This window comes from Cyanistes caeruleus, chromosome 1 (assembly GCF_971803275.1).
Source record: "Cyanistes caeruleus chromosome 1, bCyaCae1.hap1.1, whole genome shotgun sequence".
NCBI classification, from domain to species: Eukaryota; Metazoa; Chordata; class Aves; order Passeriformes; family Paridae; genus Cyanistes; species Cyanistes caeruleus.
In genome coordinates, this window is record NC_141701.1 from 95,801,944 (window position 1) to 95,824,308 (window position 22,365).

General features: G+C 37.2%; 1 protein-coding gene across 6 annotated transcripts in view; it reads left to right on the forward strand.

Annotated features, from left to right (window-relative positions):
* Window positions 1-9,434, forward strand: part of BRD9 (bromodomain containing 9) — a 24,305-nt gene extending 14,871 nt beyond the window's left edge. For all 6 annotated transcript variants that reach the window (XM_086843405.1, XM_086843415.1, XM_086843424.1 and 3 more), the window contains exons 10-17: window positions 378-473; window positions 1,228-1,360; window positions 2,147-2,258; window positions 3,855-3,893; window positions 4,336-4,407; window positions 5,673-5,775; window positions 7,514-7,681; window positions 8,444-9,434. In XM_086843405.1, the coding sequence (XP_086699531.1) occupies window positions 378-473; window positions 1,228-1,360; window positions 2,147-2,258; window positions 3,855-3,893; window positions 4,336-4,407; window positions 5,673-5,775; window positions 7,514-7,681; window positions 8,444-8,544 (824 nt within the window). In that variant the 3' untranslated portion in view covers window positions 8,545-9,434. The remainder of the gene's footprint in view (window positions 1-377; window positions 474-1,227; window positions 1,361-2,146; window positions 2,259-3,854; window positions 3,894-4,335; window positions 4,408-5,672; window positions 5,776-7,513; window positions 7,682-8,443) is intronic.
* Window positions 9,435-22,365: the final 12,931 nt, after the last annotated feature.

Here is a 22,365-nt window from a genome sequence, read left to right on the forward strand (position 1 = left end):
GTGATGGTAATGGATTTCTATAAACAAGCAACCATTTAGTCAACCTAAGAGACTGTTTTTATCACTTCAGTGATACCTGGATCTTGAAAGTTTGTGAATGAGCTGCTAAAATAATTATATATGCTGCTGTATACTTTAAAAGTGAAGTAACTTAAATGAGCCACAGGTCTTGTGAATATGACATGGAAGCATATTTATAGCTTGTGTTTGAAATTTAAATGGAGCACCTGAATTACAATACCTACCATTAATGTATATTTTAAAAGACATTTAGTCTCTATGTTAATTGCAGCTCTAAAATAGCAAATTCTAATTATTTGTCACAAATTGTAAGCATGAAATGCTTTTCTAATCCTTCTTTTAAATCAAATTATTAGAGGAAGAGACTCACCCAGTGGATCTGAGTTCACTGTCAAGCAAATTATTACCTGGCTTTACTACACTGGGCTTCAAAGATGAGCGAAGAAATAAAGGTAAATACCAAAGGCCATGTTTAAACTTTGTGTTTATTAAATGTTCAGGCAATTAATTGATATTAAATAATAACAGTTTATACCTGTCTCTATATGAAAGTTTGCTTGGTTATGTTTATAACATATAATGATTAATACCAGAATGCAGTCTTTATTAAATTGATTTTTTTTTCTTATTAAACATAATTTAATTAGCACTTTATGAATTAATTTTACCTTAGTGTTATAGCCACACTAGAAGAGTTCCAATAACAGCAGCCCATTTCCTCTGTGGGAAATAGTTTTGCCATAGTAATTGCACTTAGTTGAAAAACAGCTTCCAGTCATTTGCATTTTTGAAACATATGACCAAGATTTTGCAGACTGGATTTTTTTTTCCTGGTATTAGTGACAGTTTTTAATAGTTTCTAATCTGCTGTGCAGAAACTGACTGGCAACCAACAGTAAAATAGATGGACACAAAATGTAGAAATATAAAAGGGAATGTGGCCATGAACCTTTTTCTTCTTGGCATGGGGTGGATAACTTAGTTCTTGATTTTTCAGTAGTATAAGTATGTTTGTTTATATGTTAAAATAGTTGTGCTGATTCTAGAATTGGGAAGTGTCCTTGAGATACTGGTCTTGCTTCCAGTTGGAGGAGAATACACATGGCACTTTCTGTGTCTGTTTCAGAAAACACAATCTCTCTTTTTTTCCCCCAAGTGATCTTTGACACTTGTGCTAATCATTTGTTGTGTCTTTTACCTGTGCAGTAACCTTTCTTACCAGTGCCAATACAGCACCTTCCTTGCAAAACAATTCTATATTTCATGATTTGAAACCAGATGAGATGGAGCTCCTATACTCAGCATATGGTGATGAAACTGGGATCCAGTGTGCCTTAAGGTAAGGGCTTCCTTATTAGGAAGGCTAACTTCTCATAACAATTTTTTGCAAAACAATTTAAACTAGAGCTCAACTAAGAGCGTCCAAATCCTGGTTTTTTTTCTAGGACTTATTTTTTTAAAACATCACTATAAAATTTGAAGTTAACTTTCATCTTTCTTGGTGTTTGTTTAGTTTTTGTTTGCTTGCTTTTGGATTTTTGGCAGTGGTGAAAGTTTTGGGGAGGCTTTTCCATTTGTCCTTTCAAGCTATTCTATTTTATTGCAAGGTTGTTATATAGATCTTGTTATTAGGGTCTTCAACCACAGTATATTATAGATTGCCACGGATTTGGTGTTTTGCTTTAAACCCAGCAGTAAATAATTTTAAAAGGCAAGTAATATATTTCAGTGGCTTTAAAACAATGATAAGGTTTCAGGAGGTTTCAGTAGAGTTAAAGCTACTTGAAAAGAAAAATACCACTTATCATTAAATTGTTGATCTTGGAGAGAAAGAAATAATCTCAAGCTTTTTATTGCTTGTGTTTTGTTTTTTACCCCACTAACATGCCATCAATGATAGTTCAAGCTTGTGAAAGACAAGTTGCAAATCTACTTTACTATTAAAAATAAAAGAAAAAGCTCTATGTCCTGACGGCCTTAATTGCTTTTCTGAAGAAGCATAAAAGAGTTAAAGAAAAAAGAAAATGTAGGTGTAGTGCAGTGTATTTGGGAAAATATATTTTAAGTTTAAGTAGGTTTTACAAAAGTAAATGTTTTCTGTAATGCTTATCTCCATTCCGACTAGCTTACAAGAATTTGTGAAGGATGCTGGAAGTTACAGCAAGAAAATAGTTGATGATCTTCTGGACCAGATCACTAGTGGTGACCATTCCAAAACCATTTATCAGCTAAAGCAGGTGTGTCCTGGGTGCACTGAAGTGTCATAAATTCATCAGAATAAGAATGAACATACTGGCTTTTTTATACTGTGTGAGATGCTTTGTTTTCCACTGTCAGTTTAAGCAGTGCAAGCTTAGCTGTTCAAGCAACTATAAACCAAATTAGAGACTGAATTAATCAACAAAGGAGGACTCCTTTTCTCTGGCTTGGTCAGTTCTCCAGTGTGGCTCACTATGTGACTGCAAGAAAGGAGGAGGCAGGAGATGCAGCATAGCAGGGACCAACCAACTGGATGGGGTTTGGGCAGCCTCATCACTCAATGTCATGATTTGCATACAGACTTCTAAGTTCATTGCAATGCTTTTGTTCAGGTTTTGAGTTTTTTCTTAATTGAAAAACAAAATGTATTTCTCGTGGAAGGATTAATTATTTGGAACATGGACGTTTAAAAACAGATTAATTATCACTGTACCACGTGTCTGTTAGTCCCCAGTGCTACCTTCTACATTCATGTAGAAAGGTTTTAACTTATTTACAAAAGCACTTTCCTGATGAGGTTCATACTAAGATTGGAGAAGAGAGTTTTCTCAGAAATGAGTATGATTCTAGTGAGAAAGCTTGCATTCCCAAGACAAAATAAGCTAAAAAAATTGCAAAATCTCTGAAGATAAATTTCATGTTATCTTCACTTTGAAAACGGCTCTTAGTTTGCAATAATTGTCTGCTGTTTAAAATGCTGACACTCTGAAAAAATGAAGAATGAAGAAAGGGAGGCAGGGTGGGAAGATGGAAAGTACTTAGGCTTCCTGATGTGGTGGAAATGAGATTATGCTATATCTTTGCAGACTTAGAAGCATAAGGTGGTGTTTATGAAATAAAAGTGGTGGTGGTTGGGTATAAAAGGAGACAATAGAATGGAAAACACCAGTGGTCCTTTAGAATTTTCTGGGTGATTTTTCCCTTGGGGAAAAGATGGTGCATGTAACAGGAACAAATGTAAAGGATTAGTTCAAGAAAAACCCAATATTTTGAATACTCTTCTACGTATATAAATGTTTTTATGTAACAACTTAGCTTTAAAATAAAATGTGGCTTTGCCTTTTACCACATTTTTCTATGAATGTCATTCCAGGTGAGAATTTCTGAAGACCTCTCAAATGGTCAATGGCTGTTTACACTTGAAAATGCTGTTCAGTTGTGACATACATGGATACACATTGATTTTACACAATTAAGTGTGTTTCAGTGATTATATACATGGTATTCTATGCTTGAGCATTTTGTACTGCTGCATTTGAGTAAGAATTAGTATCTCTCAAGGTACAACCTTGAATGATTTGTGAGAAGTTACTGAAGTAATGACAAAGGTACTGCATTTGAATATAAAGTTTGTGAGCAGAGGAAATAGTGGAAGGGGACTCAAAGATTAGTTAAAATGCATAATACTAAAATATTTAACAACTGTTGCATTTTATTTGCATTACAGATATGTGAAAAAGTTAGCTGTCTTTTGCCTCCTTTTGTGTGTGGTTTGAATATACTTGAAATGGTGTAAGAAAGGCATCTTTCTCATGTGTTGAATGTAAGCAGTTATTGGTATTCTTTCTTTCCAGAGGCGAAACATCTCAGTAAAACCACTGGATGAAGTTAAAGTAAGTTATGCTAATATTTGGTCTGTTTGTTTGGGGATTTTTAATGGGGAAAGTGTTTTGGCATTTCAAGTAGAGAAAGTTAGGTTCTCTGAGCTTGCAACATTCAATTTTTTTTTATTTTATTTAATGTGCCTCTGTTCTGTATGGTATTACAGAAAAGATTGATAAGTGGAATATATGAGAAAGGAGAGGCTTTAGGTTATTCCTAGAGAGGCTGTCCTGGTTAGTTCCAAATTGTTGGCATAACTGTCCATGACTGCCCTAGAGAAGAGCATCTTTTTGTGAAGGTTCTACTCAAACATCACAGAATGTGGCAGGTTTCTGTGATGGCCCAGGATCTCACTGTGGAAAACCAGTAAATTGCACAAACATTCTCAGGGAACATTCTTACTAAGTATAATCTATGAAATGCTAAGATCTAAAGTATTTCTTTGTTCTTTAGGTTCTGCCAGTTCTTATAAAAGAAGAACACAAGTTGCGTAATACCTGTCTGGATTCTTCCAAACAGATTATGGTAAAATGGTTGGGGGATAGGGGAGGAAAACAACAGGAAAAATAACATAAACAAAAACATAGTATTGAGACATTACTTTGTTTCAGTCCACAATATGAGGTAGAATATGGAAATTACATTTTCTAGAATAAGGTTGCAGTACTGAAGATGAATACTCTGATATTCAGTCTGGTTTTGTTTGTGGCTTTATTGTTCTTCATCTTATTTCAGCATGCATAGGTAAATCTCAGTGGCAGAAAGCTCCCATAGGAATCTGAAAAAGATACTTGATCTGAAGATTGATATTTGAGGTTTGGCCTGCTGTAAAATTGGAAAAGCCTCATTAATATTAATCAGTTTTACCACATCCATTGAAAATGTCTATTACAAAGTATGAGTAAATAATGCATATCTTATGCTTTTACAGCTACAAATCAAATCTTTCTTTTAAGTGGTACTGGTTTTATCTTGCAAATTATTTGTGACAACAGAAGATATACACTGCATTCCATGGCAATTCACATAAAAATTATATGGATCACATTATAGCAACTGAAAAAAAGATAAATCATAATTTTATAAATATTCCTTATGTTTCGTGGAAAGGTGTAGATTTCTGTAGAATGTGACTGCTTAAGTTATTTCATATAAGTGCTAGGTTTCATTTTCATATTTCTAAAAAATAATATCTGGTTGTGTGTTTACCTGAGTGTCTCATTTCTCCTGCTGATCAGGCATCCTCAGAGATTTCCCTTAGAATGGGTTTTGAAGCTTAGTGACTCTGATTTCTTCCTTTCTGCTATTACACTAGCAATATTGCAATGGGTGTGGAAAGAAAAGAGAATTGTAGACTTCAGGCTGTATTTCATTTTCCAAATGTATAGGAAAAATACTAGAAAGGCCAGTTCCAGCTAATACTGTGGAGAAGGCGGCCAACTGTACAAAAAATTTCAGTAAATCCAATGTTCACGTATGGAGAAGATGAGAGATGCTGGTAATACTTCCAGCTGCTAGGGTTCTGCCATGAGACACGGATGAGTTGAATGTGTAATTGAGTTTCAGCAGTCCTGGATTGTGAGATAAAAGCCTTGGCCATTCCTGTGACTGTTCTGTCCAGGAACCATTTTGAGCTGTCTCTGAATTTTAGGTTAGCCAAGATGGTCAGAGATGCTCCAGTTTCAGGTGTTAAATTAAGACTTCTGAATGGATCTGTGCTTTAAACATTGTAAAGTTAACATGACAGCTTGTTACTCTTGCTAATCTTTCTGTTTGTTGTATTTTAATAGGTTGGAGAATCTGCTGGGGACAGTAACACTTCTGACTTGGACTTCCTCTCCATGAAGCCATATTCAGATGTATCTCTCGATATTTCTATGTTAAGTTCGTTAGGTAAGTAACTAAATATATAAGACATCAGTTATGGCTTAGTTGTACCATTTAGACTAAACAAGGGCTGGATTTTCTAAGAATAAAAAGTGTTTGAAAACTAGTAGTAAGTGTACATCTGACAGAGATAAAAGTCTAGGGCTTATAAATGAAACCTTGCCGGTTTTCCTTCAAGATATGCATGTGTTATCAAGCTAACTTTTCCTGTACAACTGAAGAAAACTGTATTTGCACCTCACTATTTTGATAGCTTTGCTTGTATTTATTGTGTTCACAGTAACATAGATTTTAAGAATCAGTGTGAAGCTTTCACTCAGAAATTATGTTGCTTCATATGATGTCTTGTAAAATAACTTGGGAATTAGGTAAGTATGTGAATCCTGATCATTGTACCACTCGAAATATCCCAGAGCAGAAATTGGAAGAAACTTTTGGTGCTGGTATCTTCAGTTGTGTAAAACAATTTGGATGCTGTTTCAAATACTTGCCTTTGATAGTTATCCTTTTAATACCGCAAGAATTACTGCCGCCATTTCTGCAGGCAGCTGAGCTGGACAAATGTCTTCAGAAATGTTATCCAAGCAAACAACCTGCTTATGTTTTAAAGTACTTTTAATTCTGTATGTGAAAGAGGTCAAGCTATCAATTATAAAACACAACCAAACTAATCAAAGGCTTAAAGGAAAAAAGGATTTCTACAAATTTCTCACATGGGTGCAGTTTATGTTGTCTCACTCTAATTTTATTGCCATTCAATAAAAAATGAATAAATATCCATTTTATAGATAATGTTTAGACATATCAGTCTTACTTTGAATTTCATGCACCACTGAAAGCTACTTACATTTTCTTCTTTGGCCTTTCTGTAAATAATCATACTGCTAGATTAGTTGGCTTCCAGAGAGAGCTTATGACATTACTTCTTTTCATAATTCTTGCAAAATTAACATCTCAGAAAGAGAAGGGAAGGAGTTTATCTTCTTGTTTAAAATTGAGGGAATTTTTTTTTAGGTCTTTGTATGAAAGAATACCGTATATTGGCATACGTGTCCAACGGCACATATGTCCATTTCTTTCCAGTTTCACAGTTTAATTTGGCTTACTGCAAAATCAGTGTAGCTGGAGAAGATACTGTTCTTGGAACTTTCTCTGATGGGGATATCATTGCCTCCATACATTTAATGTTCTGTTTTAATTGTATTTTGAGTTAGATATCTAAGTGATCTTGCTGGCTCTCTTTTACCACAAACTAAATGTGTTATTTACCGGGAGGGTGGTGAGGCACTGGCACAGGTTGCCCAGGGATGTTGTGGATTCCCCATCCCTGGAAGTGCTCAAGATCAGGTTGGATTGGGCTTTGAGCAACGTGAACTGGTGAAAGGTATCTCTGACAATGGAGAGTTGGAGCGAGATGGCCTTTAAGGTCCCTTCCGACCCAGGCCAGTCTGTCCATGTCTGGCATTTAACAGCTACAGGAGACAAATTAAGCTCTTACAGCTGTTCAAATACTGGGAGTCAGTTCAGTTTCAGCCATTTCCATGTGGCATTTCCTTCATCTTCCAATACTGCCCAGGTCTGCAGCTGTTGCTTTTCAGAAGTGCGAGGGAAAATGCAAGATTGAGGTAATTTGTGTATAGACAATGCTTGTGTTAACTAAGTTTAGAACTTTTTTTATAGTGACTTGGTAATTCATGGGTCAGTGTACATGTGCTAATTATGGGTTTTGGTTGTTGGCTCTTAGGAAAAGTGAAGAAGGAGCTTGATCATGATGATAACCACCTACATCTGGATGAAACAACTAAACTGCTTCAGGACCTTCATGAAGCTCAGGCTGACAGAGTGGGATCCCGGCCATCATCCAATTTGAGCTCCCTTTCCAATACCTCTGAAAGAGACCAACATCATCTTGGTAAAGTTAGCTGTGTCACAGAAGTTGCAGTACTTGTGCTCTATTTGAAATTGGTTTAAACTTACATTGTAATTTACATAAATCTTTGTGGGAAACTACTCTGATAAAGCAGTGTGCTGACTGATCATGTTTTAATTTTTAAGTGTGCCTCCTGGCAGAGATAACTAACAAGACATACTTTTGACCTCCAGAACTAAGACCAATAGTTGTAATTTCCTATTTTTTGATTAGATGTGATTGAAGTAATTGAAGTATTGGCGGAGTAAATTGATAACTCACTGTAAAATTCCCAATAAGCACTTGCGTTTGATGCCCTTAGTTACATTAAGGAGTATATAATGATTATTTTACTTCAGCATAGTTGTGTGCAGCAAGTAACAAGTGGGATTCTACTAGAGCTTTTCATTGTCAACTGTAAAATTCAGTGGTAAGATGGGATGATAGTATAACATACTGCTTAAGAACTTGGTGCCATTTCTGAGAAGGTAGAAGATGTTGGATGGATGGTACTTAGTTGCATTTTGTATAATTATTCAACTCAGAGTAATAGCATAATAATTACTTTTCCAAAAATTACCTAAATTACTAAGAGTCTTGTGATTTCTTTTTCATAATCTCCTGTTTAAATATCATTTGGATGTCTTACTTGAAAAGTCTAAAAAGAACATGTGAAATAACCGTGCTGTTTATATGTATAAATAGCTGTTAATTTTTTTTCTGCACTTCTAAAGTTTTGATATTTTTTTTTCCAATGTTCAACAGGAAGCCCCTCTCATCTGAGTGTTGGAGAACAGCAAGACATGGTTCATGATCCCTATGAATTTCTTCAGTCTCCAGAAACCTCAAATGCTACTAGTAACTAATCTGACATGTACTATATTTATTTTGTATTTTAATTGTATTATGTTTTTATAAAGTTTTTGTCTATGACAGAAACTGCATTTTTGTCCTCTTTTCTATGAGGATTGCTGTATAATATCATGTATACAGGATTAAACAAGCAAACATATAAAAAAACCCGAACCCCAAACTAATTAGTGCGTAATGTCATTAGCGATGTATCAAGAGCTGCTTTCATTTTGTTTGTTAAGGGAGAGTGTTATCAACTGGTGTGTGAATCTTGACTGAAAAACTGCAAATGTATTAGAAAAATTTGTATTTTATAGACACTGGAAAATGATAATTTTCCCAGAATCATGGCAGCACTCATTAAATGCTTGCAGTACAATTATCAACTAGTTGTGTAGATAATTGTTCTGTTATCTACTGTTCAGGTTAAGACAAGAACATCTCCAAAGAGGGAAAAAGAACTGCATGAATTTGGGTCATAATTGTATTTTCCATCTCCTAATGCTAATAATCTATAGAAATTGTTTTTAAACATTTCCCCATATTCTTAAATCTTTTTTTAATCACTGTAGAGGGCACCTAATTTGAGAGTAACAGTGCTTGGTGGTTCCAGTAAAATGCTCATTTACAAAACTTCTACCCTGGATTTTAAAAAGATGAATGTTTTTGTGATCTCTTGTATCTTGAAACGCAAAGCAAAGATAATACTTGTATTTTTTAATATGATGTGTATATCTCATAGGATGGAAAACCTGGATAAGGTGTGCTTTTCAATAATTCCAAAATAAAACTTTTATAATACATCAGTACTGAAACTGAGGGGTTTTGTACTATTGCTATGTGCAAGCAGATAATTGTTATGAATTTATGTTATTTTGTAAATATTAATAAAAGTAGAAAAGCAGTTTTGATGTATAGCAAATCTGTTGTTCTTGCCAGAGAAAAGTTTGCTTTCTTATGCTAAGTCTGAAATACTTTTGTGTTGAATTCATGTGCTGCTTCAAAAGATGAATTTCATCATGCCACATGAAGCTATAAACAAAAACATCTGTCCGTTTTTAGGAGCCATCAAGGAAGTCAGATAACCACTAGTAAAGTCTTGATAAAGTCTAAGTAGGAAGATTGTTTCATTCCAAGCAGGAGTGCTGAAGAAAGCACATGGTGAGGTTTTTCTGTCTGGGAGTTGTTAGAAATGTGTGTAGCAGTGTGCTTGGGCTCCATTGCTGCTCCTGCATTCTGACTCACAATGACTGTGACTCCTTGGAAGTGACATGGATGATCTGCTGCACTGTGACAGAGTTGTTGGCATGGACCCACAGCCTTGTGTCAGCCTGCAGCTTCCCAAAACAATTTCATTTGAAAAGTGTCTTTAAAACTAATGTGCTTTTGATATCTAGTAAAGTATGATTTCTCATACAGTAAATATAAATTGATTGGTGTAATAGACTCTAAATTACAGTTGCAGTTGGTGAGGAAATCTTTATTGGAACACTTGCTGTTGAATTGCCTGCCTTAGCTCTTGAATAAAATTCCACAGGAGAATGTTTAAAATAGCCCTCTAGAGGAATGTGCTGGTTTGTTTTGGTTTTTGTTTGAACTAAGCAGTGTTTACTACTGAAAACTGAAATAACATGCAGTATCTTATTTGATACCTTCACCTTGGCAGAATGCATTGAAACTCTGAAATTCTGCACATCAGCCTTTATGGGCTCTGTGAGCTAGGTTGTATAAAAGGCTGGATGTAGTTTGCATCATTAGTGTACCAGAGAGCACTTTGTGCCTGAGGAAGGTTTGCTTATTTATTCAGCCTCTCTGGCCCCTAAGCAATGTCAGTTATGCACAGCAATCTCTGACTGCTGTTTTATGGGTGCTGGAGACAATGCCTTCACTAGGCCTACTGCCTGCATTTCCCAGGGGAAAAAAATGTTTCTAGGGCAAAACTTCTTCTCAGAAGCAAATACAAATGTTTTTGCTGTGGTGCCTTTTCGTAAGTGGCAAACATTGACTTGTAACCTGTGTGCTGAATGTACTGAGACACGTGATTTGGCTCGGTAAATGCCACAAGAAAAGCTTTCATGTTTCTTTGAGAAATCTCATTCTCCTAAATTTTGTGGAAAGATTGGACTCTTGAGTTTGCAGCCTCTGGTAAAAAAATGCTAAAATTTTAAAGTAAGTGGTTGAAGTAATGTCTTTCGGTCACTTGTTTGTCACAATGTATTTTTACTGATTCTCGAGCTGAAAGAGAATCTCTTGCTCCTCTTCCTTGATGGTGTATGTGCCTATGCTTGTACCAGATGTATGCAGACTGTTGCATTTTCCAAATTATTCTGGTTTATTTGAAAAAAAAGCCTTAAGAAGAAATTTGCTGGTCCTTTCCTTACCTATTTGAAGGGTAAAAATTCCCTAAGCCAAACCTTATTTGCTCTTGTCTCTGCAGGTGTTAGGTTCATATACACAGAAAAGCTTTGAACTAACCAGTAAAGGCCTCTAATCTTCTGGTCTTATTTAAATACTAAGAATTTGTAAAACTTGATTCAATTCTGTGAGTTCATTTAACATCTATCATTATTTATTTAATTTGAGATGAGCACCTTTCCTTTGTTGTGTTTGGTAGACATTTCAGCTTATTTGGGAGACAACTCTGTGTCTATGGCACCCCATTCATATCTGTGTGTAACATGTAACATCTTCTAGCTAGGTGGCACCATATGTCAATAAACTTTATCTGAGTTCCCATCAGTTGGAAAATGCTATCACTGAAATAGGGATGTTTTGTAAAATCAATCCAGGGTTTCTATAAAAAATTGAGAAAATAAAATGCATTTTTTTTCTATTTTTTCCTCTAATAACTGCTGTATCAAAAAGTGTATTGCACTAAGGATGTAAGCAATGTAAAGAGAAATCCTAGATCTGTTCTTCCACAGGGTAGAAATACATAAATGAAAATGTAAAATAGTCTAAATAACTGTGGTTATTCTTTTCTCTTTCGTATGCCTGTCATCAGTCTCATGTTTTAGCACAGTCATCTTCAGTGGCAACACAGGGAATGTTGAGAATGTATTGTACACAGAGCAAGCATCTTTGTAAACAAGGATTCAGCATGGAGCAATTTTAGTCCACATTCTGAGATACACAAGTATGGGGGCAGAATTTACCTGAAAATATTAGGTGAAAAATAAAAAATCTTTCTAATGTTCCTCCCTTGCTCTTTATTAAAAGAGAAAAGAAAAAGCACAAAGACATTTTTTAAGCCATGTAGTTCTTTTGCTTTCTGGCAGATGCTTTGCCCTGATGAGAGATTAATGCAGATGAGACCTGAGCAGCTGACCATCAGAAATAACCAAATTTCTCCACCCCTACATTCCAGAGTGAAGGGCTGGCTCTTACCATGCCACTCATTTTTGGCTTTGTTGCTTTGCTGTTGTTTACCTACCTGGCCACAGTAGGATTTGGAGTCTGCACACCATTACATCCTTATGGATGGAAGCACGCTGCTTTTTCTGGTTTGGTTTTTCCTACCCTTCTACCATCCTTCTTGGAATACATGTTACTATGAATGCTGATCTGTGTGCTGATACGGGGAGGGGATGAGAAGCCAATTCACAGGGAAGGCTAGGGCGTCTCCAAGGGATGGCATTTATTGCTAGTGTGTTTAAACTCTCACTTGCCTATTGCAGAACTCAGTTTATGTGGGTGAGTCGGGTTTGTGTTGCAGGAGGGTATGTGTGTATGTAACTGGAAGTGTCAATTATGTGTTTGAAGATCCTTTAAATGGTGGCTGCAAGTAAAGGGGCAGGGGATGGGAGAGCGAGAAGAACCACAAATGTTTGAAAGCCAGGGGGCAATGCTTTGCAGTTGAATGATTTTTCCCAGACTGATCAGAAATTACTATAAATCTCAGAAAGTAAGACAGCATGTTGTTTCTGCAAGGAAAGAAACAGCCCTGTGAGAGCACAGCTCTCCATTTGCTTATGGGGCATTCAGCCCATTGTTGCAGAATTAAAACTTTGTGAATCTGTCATGGAATTATGAACTAGCACTAACTTTATTTTCAGAGGGGTCAACTTGGATAACAGTAAATACCTTGTTTTATGTTAGGTTTTCTTCATTGGCAGTTCATTACATTACAGAGCACAGTTCTGCATATTGTCCAAATAGGACTCTTTTCATTTAACATGGGAGAGGGAGAAAGGTTTAACAGCATAATGAGAAAGAAAACACTGATAGGCAGTAGTTCATTCACTTTTTATGTACAAAACATAGATTGTTGCTAGGAAATGGTGCAGTGTCAATGGAGCACTCTTATGACAGCACTGTAATTCTTGTTGAAACAGAGGTTGAGCAGTCAGCACAGCTGTAGATCTAATGCCTAAGGTCTTTTGCAATGCATTTAAGAAAACAATCTTAATTGTGTTCCTGCTTTTGCTTCTTTTGAGCATACCCTGGAAAAACAAGGTTGCTGATGATTATCATGCCTTTATAGATGAGTAACAGCCTTGCTGAAACTCTGATGTGCCTGCAGTTGTGTGTTTTCTGTCATTTGCATTCTCTGTATTATCAGCTGAGGAGCTGTGTGTCAGCTGTGTTGTGTCCCATAACCATTTACAGTGCTGGAGACATCCAGGAAAGGAAGACAGAGACCTCTAAATCCAGCAGCATGCTGCATTTCTTGCTTAGCAGTTCTTGGAAGAGATGACAGATGAGGTTATCCCATTCAGAGGTCTTCCCAAATATCTCTTTCTCTGGAGTAGGAGATAGGTCTAAGCTAGGAAGATATGAAGAATTCTACCAACTGCTGTGGAGCTTCATTTTGATGCTTTTTTTCAAAATATAATTGGTCTTTACCTTATGTAGTAAGAGGTTTTGATTCTGACACTGACAAAGGTATAAAAGGCAACAAAACCAGGCATTTCTCACCTATTTGCCAAAGTGTTTCTATGTTCTAGCTGACAGAGAATTTAAATACGAGAAATACCGAGGCTTTTTTTCCTTTACATTTCTGCCTCTTGTAAGAAATATTTGAAGAGGCAAAATCCTAAAACTTCTGTATCTCTGCACTGGTCCTTTCTGAATCAGATTTTTTTTTTTCTCCAGCTTATCTGCAGTTCTGTTTCTGATGAATAACTTTGCCTAGACATCATAGGAAATAATTACATTTGGGCACACAATGAGACTTCCTGGACTGGTGAAGAAAACACACCTTCCCATTGTCCTTGTGTTGTGTCAGTGAGCAGTCATTCTCTTCAAAATATTGGTAATTGCTGTCATGGTAACAAAACAAAAACATGGTGTGGCAACTATTTTCAGCTTTGCATGTGTTATCTCTCCTGGCTGTGAAACACTTCAGTTTTTAACCAGGACTAGAGGTGTCCTCTAGTTTAAGCCTGGCATGGATAATTTTTTTCTGAACAATGGTCCAGGTGTATGTGGGGGTTTGTAGTGTTTTGTTTTGTTTTGCTATGTCGGGTTTTTTCAGGCAGATGGGCAGAAGGCTTAGAGGTAGGAGGGGAATTACAGGACAACCATTGCAAAGTGATCAGCTTATTCCTGGCAGCTATTTACAGTACTGGTGAACACCTCTGCAGCTCAGATGGGGTTGGCACTAGAATTCTTGTGGCTCTGGCAACACCAGCCCCAGTGTTCTTAAGCACAAGACAAACCGAGCAAAAGTGACCACAGGAGCTTCACAGGAAGCTGTGGTCATGTTGCAACTTCTAGGGAGAAAAGGTTCCTCAGATGGCTGTAGCAAAACAGCCAAGAAAACAGTGGGAAGGAGGGTGAGATAAACTGGAGGGGAGGAAACACTTGGAGGAATGGAGGTGAATCATGAACCAAGAGTGCACAGCTTTCATTTTGGGCTTTTGCAGTAACAATTCATTGCAAAAATGTAATGAGTTTCATGCATATTTTCTTCTTTTTCTCTTCCGTCTTTGCACCAGCTAATGACTTGCAAGAATTGTAAAGAGCACCAGAAATGTCCAACCCTGAGGAAGGCATTTAATCTACTTCTGAATATTTGGGAGCATTTAATAGTAAATTATTGTCTTAGGATGTAATTCTACTGAGTTGGGGAAGAAAATGGAGCTTGAGGGTGTTTTTAGAGTGTAGATTTACTTTCTCTTTGAAGAATGTGTGCTGACCTTGCTGTATTTGGGTTTCATTCCAGGGAGGAGGATTCAAAAATGTGGAAGAAAGAAGATTGTAATGGAGGATTAATTAATTCCTGATCCTAATAATTTGATTTTCAGCCCATGTGCTTCTGTGGCATGTCACAGGCTACCTAAAATTTGAGAAAGGGTGTAGAGTGATATTTATCTTTCAATCAGTATGCATAAGAAAATCTGAAAAAAATATATTCTCAGTTCTTAATATTGAAAATCTGTTGTTTCAGTGAGAGGGAAAGGTGCAAATTGAACATAGGTCTAACTTGCACAAGAGGAAGATAGGCTATGCTATAATTTTTATATTTTTTTTAATTTTCTCTTACTATACTGAAGCTCTTACCAATAAAAAAGACATTCTAAGTCATTTGATACAAAACTTTTAGAAGGGGCACATACTTGATTACAGTTTGTTCTTCATTGAGCAATTTTGTCATTAATACACTTGATGCCTCCTTAACTTGTTTTAACATATTATTGGTCTTCCAGTCATCACCTTATTTTCTTTCCCTGTTGCTGCTACAATTGACCAAGCAGGGAAAGATGTGCTAAGAAAAACTTGAATGATTCTGCTCCAGGCTTTGACAGAAATAAACATGAACATATCATGAAGAACCAACACTTACCTCTGCAAAGATGATATATAAATTATTAGATTAAGGAAACAAGTTCCAGATTTTAGGGATATTCTGATTTTTATTGGGTTTTTTTGGCCATATTAATGAAACTTTATAAATCATTCTGATTGTTCATACATGTACTGTCATTATATATGTAGAATCCTATACCTTTTATTAAAGCAACCTTTTACTACAACTTGTATGCTCACAAGCAGAGAGAAAATATTCTGCTCTTAAATGGTTAGAAGTTTCTTTTCTAAAAATAATGTTGTTGTTTCAAGATACAAAATTGATTAAAGCGCTACTTCTATCTATTTTATTGAGCTCTACAATTTATTTTTTTTAGGAGTCTGTCTCACTCTCTTATGTGTAGAATTAGGCCATTGCAGTATCAGTAGCTGCCTTGAATCTGACTCAAATTTAGTCATGTTTTTATCATTCTTGTTAAAACTAGGTCCAAATTCACAAGCAGTTTTTTTCAGCAGTTTATAAAGAAATCAACTTTGAAATTTTTGCTTCCCTTCTTCATAAACTTCAGTAATTTCCAGCTCTTACTGTGATTCCAGTTTGTTTCTAGTCTCTCTATAAATATCTTTAAGTTAGGTACCAATAGCTTTGATTTGTTTTAGAATAATGTTAACTCATCACCAGGCTTTGGAGTTGATTGTTCTGAAAAGCAGGGACTACAGCACTGGCTTGAAAGCACAAGAAAAGCGATCTGATGGAATTGGTTCTCTTAGGTAAGAAAAGTGATCTGATGGAATTGGTTCTCTTAGGTAAGAAAAGTGATCTGATGGAATTGGTTCTCTTAGGTAAGAAAAGTGATCTGGTTGAGTTGGTTCTCTTAGGTAAATGTTTAATTAAAAACCTTGTCTTTTCCCTGGTCCCCCTAGTCCTGCAAGTAGGATTAGGCTTTGTATTTCTATCTAGCATGGGTTGACACTTACCCTGCTAAGGAGAGCTGAGTAGCTTGTGAAAACACATGGACTAGCACAAGCCACTGGGTTTGTGCTCCAGGAGGTGACAGTCACCCCAGCCCAGCTCTGAACAGCGTGCTTTAATCACAATGGTATGAAATGCACTGCCTAGGCACGTGTTGGGATGTACCTCCTTCACCCACTCAGCATTCTTCTTGCACTATACAATATTTGTTCTGTCTCATTTTCTTCAACACATATGGAAGTATTTTTTAAATAATAATAGTAATAACAATAGCACTCCTTGAGCCATCTTCAAGTACAATTTTTTACATGCCTTTCAATCCTGTCTTTAGCACAGTTGCAGAAGAATCATTTGAACTTCTAAGGTTAGGTGAGTTGAGTTTTGAATGGATGTAATGCAACAAAGCTAAAAGTGCATGTAACTCCATGCATTTATTTGGTTTATATTGAGAAAACTGGAAAATTTTCTTTATTCTGCACTGATAGTATGCATGATTTTGGATCTAAAAAATTCTGCTTACAGGACTCATTCTTTAAAATATTAATTTGATTGAAATATCTGTTATATATCTTATGCAAATATTTTTTGAAGAGCCATGTTTGTCCTTTTTTCCACTCAGCTGAAGGATGCTAATCTAATACAGAAAAAATATAATATTCTGTTAAATGTCCACAGGCAAGATTTTTTTGAACAGCAAAACAGTTGAAAATGGTATCATATGTATTCTGTACTTTGTTTGATCTTTTTTCTGTAACAACATGGTGACCAAAATCTTGATCACAGTGAAGATGATTTGACTCAAGTGGAGGCAAAATTTGCTGAAGGTATCTAGAATGCTCTTTTCTGTTCTTCCTATTGCCAAACTATGAAAAGTATGAAGGTACTAGTCAGAAGAATTTGAAAATATTTACGAGAGAGGGGGAAAAGATGCTGTACTAGGAACCTCCAATATGGAAATCAGGGCAGGATATGGCTTGGTCTTCTCTTCAGAAGAGTCTGAGTCATTTTTCTTGTGAACAACCAGATGGTGTTTCTCTCTCACTGCCCATCCTCCATCTAAGTAGAGCAGCAGTTGCCAAAATACTAAAAATCTATAGGTTGGCCATTATTTAAAGGATTGATGTATGAAAAATTAAACAAAGAGTAAAACTGTGGAAAGCAATTCATGCTGTTATAAAAAGACATAGGAAGGAGGGAGAGAGAAGAGGAAAAAAAAGTAAGTATTTTGGTAAAATAACAGTGAACAGTCACCCTTTTCTGCCATGCCTTGCAAAGGCAGAGCCAAATTTATTTTATTGGAATTTGCATTGTGACACCTGGAAGTCAAATGATAATTCTTCAAATTTTTTTGAGATCATGTGGATTTGTATATTTCCTTGGACACGTTTGGGCCTCTACCCTTTGTGTGTGTGCCTTTTGCTGCATATATACATTTAGCCCAGCTGAGTGGGCACCACTGAAGGTAGAGAAAGCTGGTTCCAGGTCACCTGTTTGTCACTTTGGTTTATCCAGGAAAATAGCCCCAAAGTTAAACATTTACACCCTTAATTGGGTGCAAATGGGAATATGTACAGTTACATTTTGAAATCTCTGAACAAAAACCACTGCACTCTGTTTATCAGGCAGAGAGAAGTTCTACATTTTGAAAGTAGTGGTAGATCTTCCAAATAATACTTTTGCATACCATTATATACTAAATGAAGCCCTTAAAAATGTTCTTTTGTGGTTTGAGAACAATCAATATGAAGATTTTAATATTTTGAAGTTTTTTTGGTTGTTTTCCATTTTCTTGTTCTTTTACTGCTGCCTCAGAGTCAGAGTTCTGAGGGTTTTGTTCTCTTATCTCCTGGTCATCAAACTACAGTGTGAAACCTGTCCCACTGAGCTCACACAATACGGGTTAAACTGCTTCTGACATAAGACATGCAGCAAACTTGTAACACCGTTCTTGATGGATGAAATTACTGAATAACTTTTGGAGGGCTAACATTTCCCTTCTGCCTTTAAAACAAAGTCAAAATCCTCTGGGTGATGTCAACGAATGAATGAACAGTTCACGTGTGCACAAGCTTTCTTAAGCAGTAATGTGGAGCTTCTCTTTCAAACTATTTGCATCTCTAGGTCCTCTGTTTTAAGGTGCTTCCTTTGTCTAAGGGCGTGGCCAATGTTAATAAAATATAAATATTTATACTGGCCTTTGAATTGTTAACTGACTCAAGCAATAGCTTAGCAACTGAGATAACAGAGGAGGTTATCTCTAGCATTCTGTTCTTACCACGCTATTCTGCTGCCAGAAATGCTATGAAAGGCTGCAGAAAAAATCATCTTGCAGCCAGTGGTGCACTGGGACTACAACATTTTTGAAGTTTACTACTAAACAAACTGTCTTGCAGTGACTTGTGGTGCTGTGCAGTAGTATTCCTGTTGTGATTCAGACATCCTTGTAACTTAAGAACGAAACTAATTGGTGAAGTTACAACACTGTGGGTGTGATGAGCACAGAAAGGCTCACTGATCTTTGCACTAAACCATAAAGCTGCAGACATAGTGTTCTGGCAGTCTGAGTTAGTGGATCTTCATGCTTTAAATGAAACCCTGCAATGTAAGCATGTGTGTCTTATGTCAGTACATGTAAGTACATGTGGGTACTTCAGGAAAAGAATGATGCAAATGATTCTCCATTTTAAAGTGCTTCTTTTGCTGCTCTTGTGTTTTGTGTATTGGGGGTTTTGTTTGGTTGTTTTTTTGTTGTTTTTTTTTTTTTAAAGAAACTAGATATGTCTATAATTTCATAGAATCATTGATTGCTAGAAAGACTTGGGTTGGAAGAGGGTTTAAAAATAATCTAGTTCCAAACCCCCTGCCAGGGGCAGAGACACCTTCCTCTAGACAAGGTTGCTCAGAGCTCCAACCATCCTGGCCTTGAACACTGCCAGGGATGTGGCATCCACAGCTTCTCTGAGCAACCTATGCCTCACCTCCCTCACAGCAAAGAATCCAGTCCTACTTTCTTCGGCTTTGAAGCCATTCCCCCTTTCCCATAACTACCTGGCCTTGCAAAAAGTTCCTCTCCGTCTTTCTTGCAGGCTCCCTTTAGGTGCTGGAAAGCCTGAATTAGGTAACCCTGGAGCCTTCTCTCTCAGACAATCCCAACTCAGCCTTTCCTCACAGGAGAGGTGCTCCATCCTTCTAGTCATCTTGGTGGTCTCCTCTGGATTCACCCCAACAGCTCCATGGCCTTCCTGTACTGGGGACATCAGAGCTGGATGTAGTGCACAAGATGGTGTCTCATGAGAGGAGTGTATTCCACTAATTCTTTTTTAGCTGATGGAAAAATATAGGCATACTTTCTTTTTATCTTTAATACAGATTAATCAGAGAAACACATTCTGTTTTCTAATTAAAAGCTCACAAGATTTATTTTATTTTTTTTACCCCTATGCCTAGGAGGTAGGTATCAGTATCTTGGTAAACTTGAGTTGTGTTTTGTAGAGTGTAGTGCACTAATTTAAAATAATTTTGCACTGTTACACAATCAAGCAATATCTAGTGCACTAGAAAAACCTACAACAATTATAGCAGTTGTGAAAAAATACATGATTGTGGTTAGCTGGGGATTTATTTCATTTGCAATATCCAGTTTTGAAGGATAATTTGTGACACTTCTTTTTTTCTGAATATGATGGTTTGTAGTTTGCTGCTGAAGACTTCCTAGGGTAATCCTCAGAGGAAGCCAGCACAACAGTGTGCTTGCAGAACAGTAAAAGGTAGAGGTAGAGTTTGATTAATACTGCTCTTGAAGGAAAGCCTTTTTCTTTATTCCTCTCCAGAAGGGGGTTGGCATTCTGTGGCCAGAGCGTAGCACTGATTAAGTTGACTGCTCTATCCAGTGACAAAGTAAAGGACAGGATGGGAATAGTAACAACACAAGCTTCCTAGTGCTGGACCTATTTGCACTTCATAGTATATAATTATTGTCTGGTTACTTCAGGTATTTCTAGAGGCCCAACTACTCTGGGCTTTGCAAATTGCAATTTGCAAATGGCAAATTTGCTTTGCCAAGCAGCCTCATGTGACTGCCCTTGGCTGGTACTCTGAGTATCTGAAAATTAACAAGGCTAGTGCAGGTTCTGAACTAGATTTCAGTTTATGCTTTGCAGCCCCAATTTAGGAACTCTATCAATGTTCTGGTAAATGTAACAGTAGGGTTTTTTTCTCTTGTTGCCATATTTAATGTTTTCTGGCCCTAAAAATTTTGTCGATTAGTGTCTCTTAGGAGTATGACCCCTACAGTGCAGGTGACGGTGGTTGCAGTAAAGTAAACAGATAAATGTTCAGTCTTCTACCTGCAGACCAGAGCCCCTAAGATCATCATTAAAAAATCAAGAAAGGCTGTTGTGTCCTTCAAAGGCATTTACTCACTCTTGGGCTGCGACATGCGATAAATGAATTGCCTGTGCAAATAGTGTGTTTATTACTATACTGGGACCACTCCTCACTTAAAAACTAATACTGCTATGGTGCTTTCTATGTAAAAATATTTTCCATCTAGAAATGCAATCTTATAGCCTTAAGCAGAAAGCTAAGGGAAACCAATGTGCCATTAGGGGTGTTGTATGAAATGATGCTGAAATGTGATGTTTCTTGAAAGCTTCTAATGTTCAATGATTGAGCTGGTTCCAAATTAAAGATCAAGTGTCAGCTGTACCACAACTTCAGAAATATCATTGCTTTCTTTACCAGTTTCTCTCCAAGTTCTCAAGAAATTCACTCAAGTAATATTTATAGGCCGAGTTGCTGTATTTTATTAAAAATTTCTTATGAGATGAAACTGATGTTCTTCAGCTCCGAGCTTTATTAAGCTAAGAACAAGACTGCTCTACAAGTAAATTTTTGGCTTTCAATTAAAATTGCCATTTTTCTGAAATAATTCAGGATACCTTTGCTCACCTTCTCTTTCAACTAATATCACATGATATCCTTGTAGACAAACTGACAAGGGGTGGAGGAAGGAAGTGGACAGCAAGGTTCTGAAGGGCTGGACAGGTTTGTGGTCAGTGGCACAAAGTCCATCTGGAAACATGTTGCTAGTGGTGTACCCCAGGAATCAATACTGGCTCCAGTCCTGCATAATATCTCCATTAGAGGTCTTGGATGATGGGGCAGAGTGAGAAGCTCAGCAGTGTTGCAGATGATACAAAGCTCTGAGGAGTGGGTTATGTACTAGACAGATATGCTGCAGTTCAGAAGGAACTTGGCAGCCAGGAGAACTGGGTAGAGAGGAGCTTAATGAGGTTCAACAAGGGGAAAAGCGAAGTCCTGCAGCCTGGGGAGGAATGACCCCAAGCACCCATGACCTGCTGGAAGCCCACTGGATGGAAAGCAGCTCTGCAGAGAGGGATGCTGGCATCCTGGGCAGCCTACAAGTTGCCCACAAGCCAGTGATACGTCCTAATGTCTAAAGCAGCCATCCGTGTTCCAGGCTGCATAAAACATCTTTGTCAGCACTGGTGAAACACATCTGGAACACCATGTCCAGTTCTGGTCTCCCCTAGAAAAAGTGAGATATGGGCTTCCAGGAGCACTTCCAGCACAGGCTGACAAGGCTGGTGAGGGGATAGGAGCACCTCTCATGTAAGCAGAGGTTGGGAGAGATAGGGCTCTTTGGCTTGGAGAAGTCTCATCAATGTGTGTAAACATCTGACAGGAGGGACTTAAGAAGAGGGAGCCAAATTCTTCTCACCCTACTGACAGGACCAGAGAAAATGGGCACAAATTAAGACATGTTTTATCACTTGTTCAGGTTTCATACTCCCTGTTGGACCGAACCATGTACTCACTTCCCTGGTGCTGGTCTGGCTGCCATGGAAGGCTTTTCTCTCCAGTAGTCACCTCAAGATATATGATACAGTGACCCACTCATGTGTCCACACAAAGAATGTCCCTCAGTGCCCTTCGTGTTGAGATCAGCTTTTTTACTTTTTACAGTAATTGGTGGACGTTTTTTATATACTCCCTGAGATAATTATCCTTTTGGTCATCTCCTCTGATCTTTCTTCTGTGGCCAGAGGGTTTGGGTCAGTTACAGTGGTTGAAGATCAGAGAAACTAAA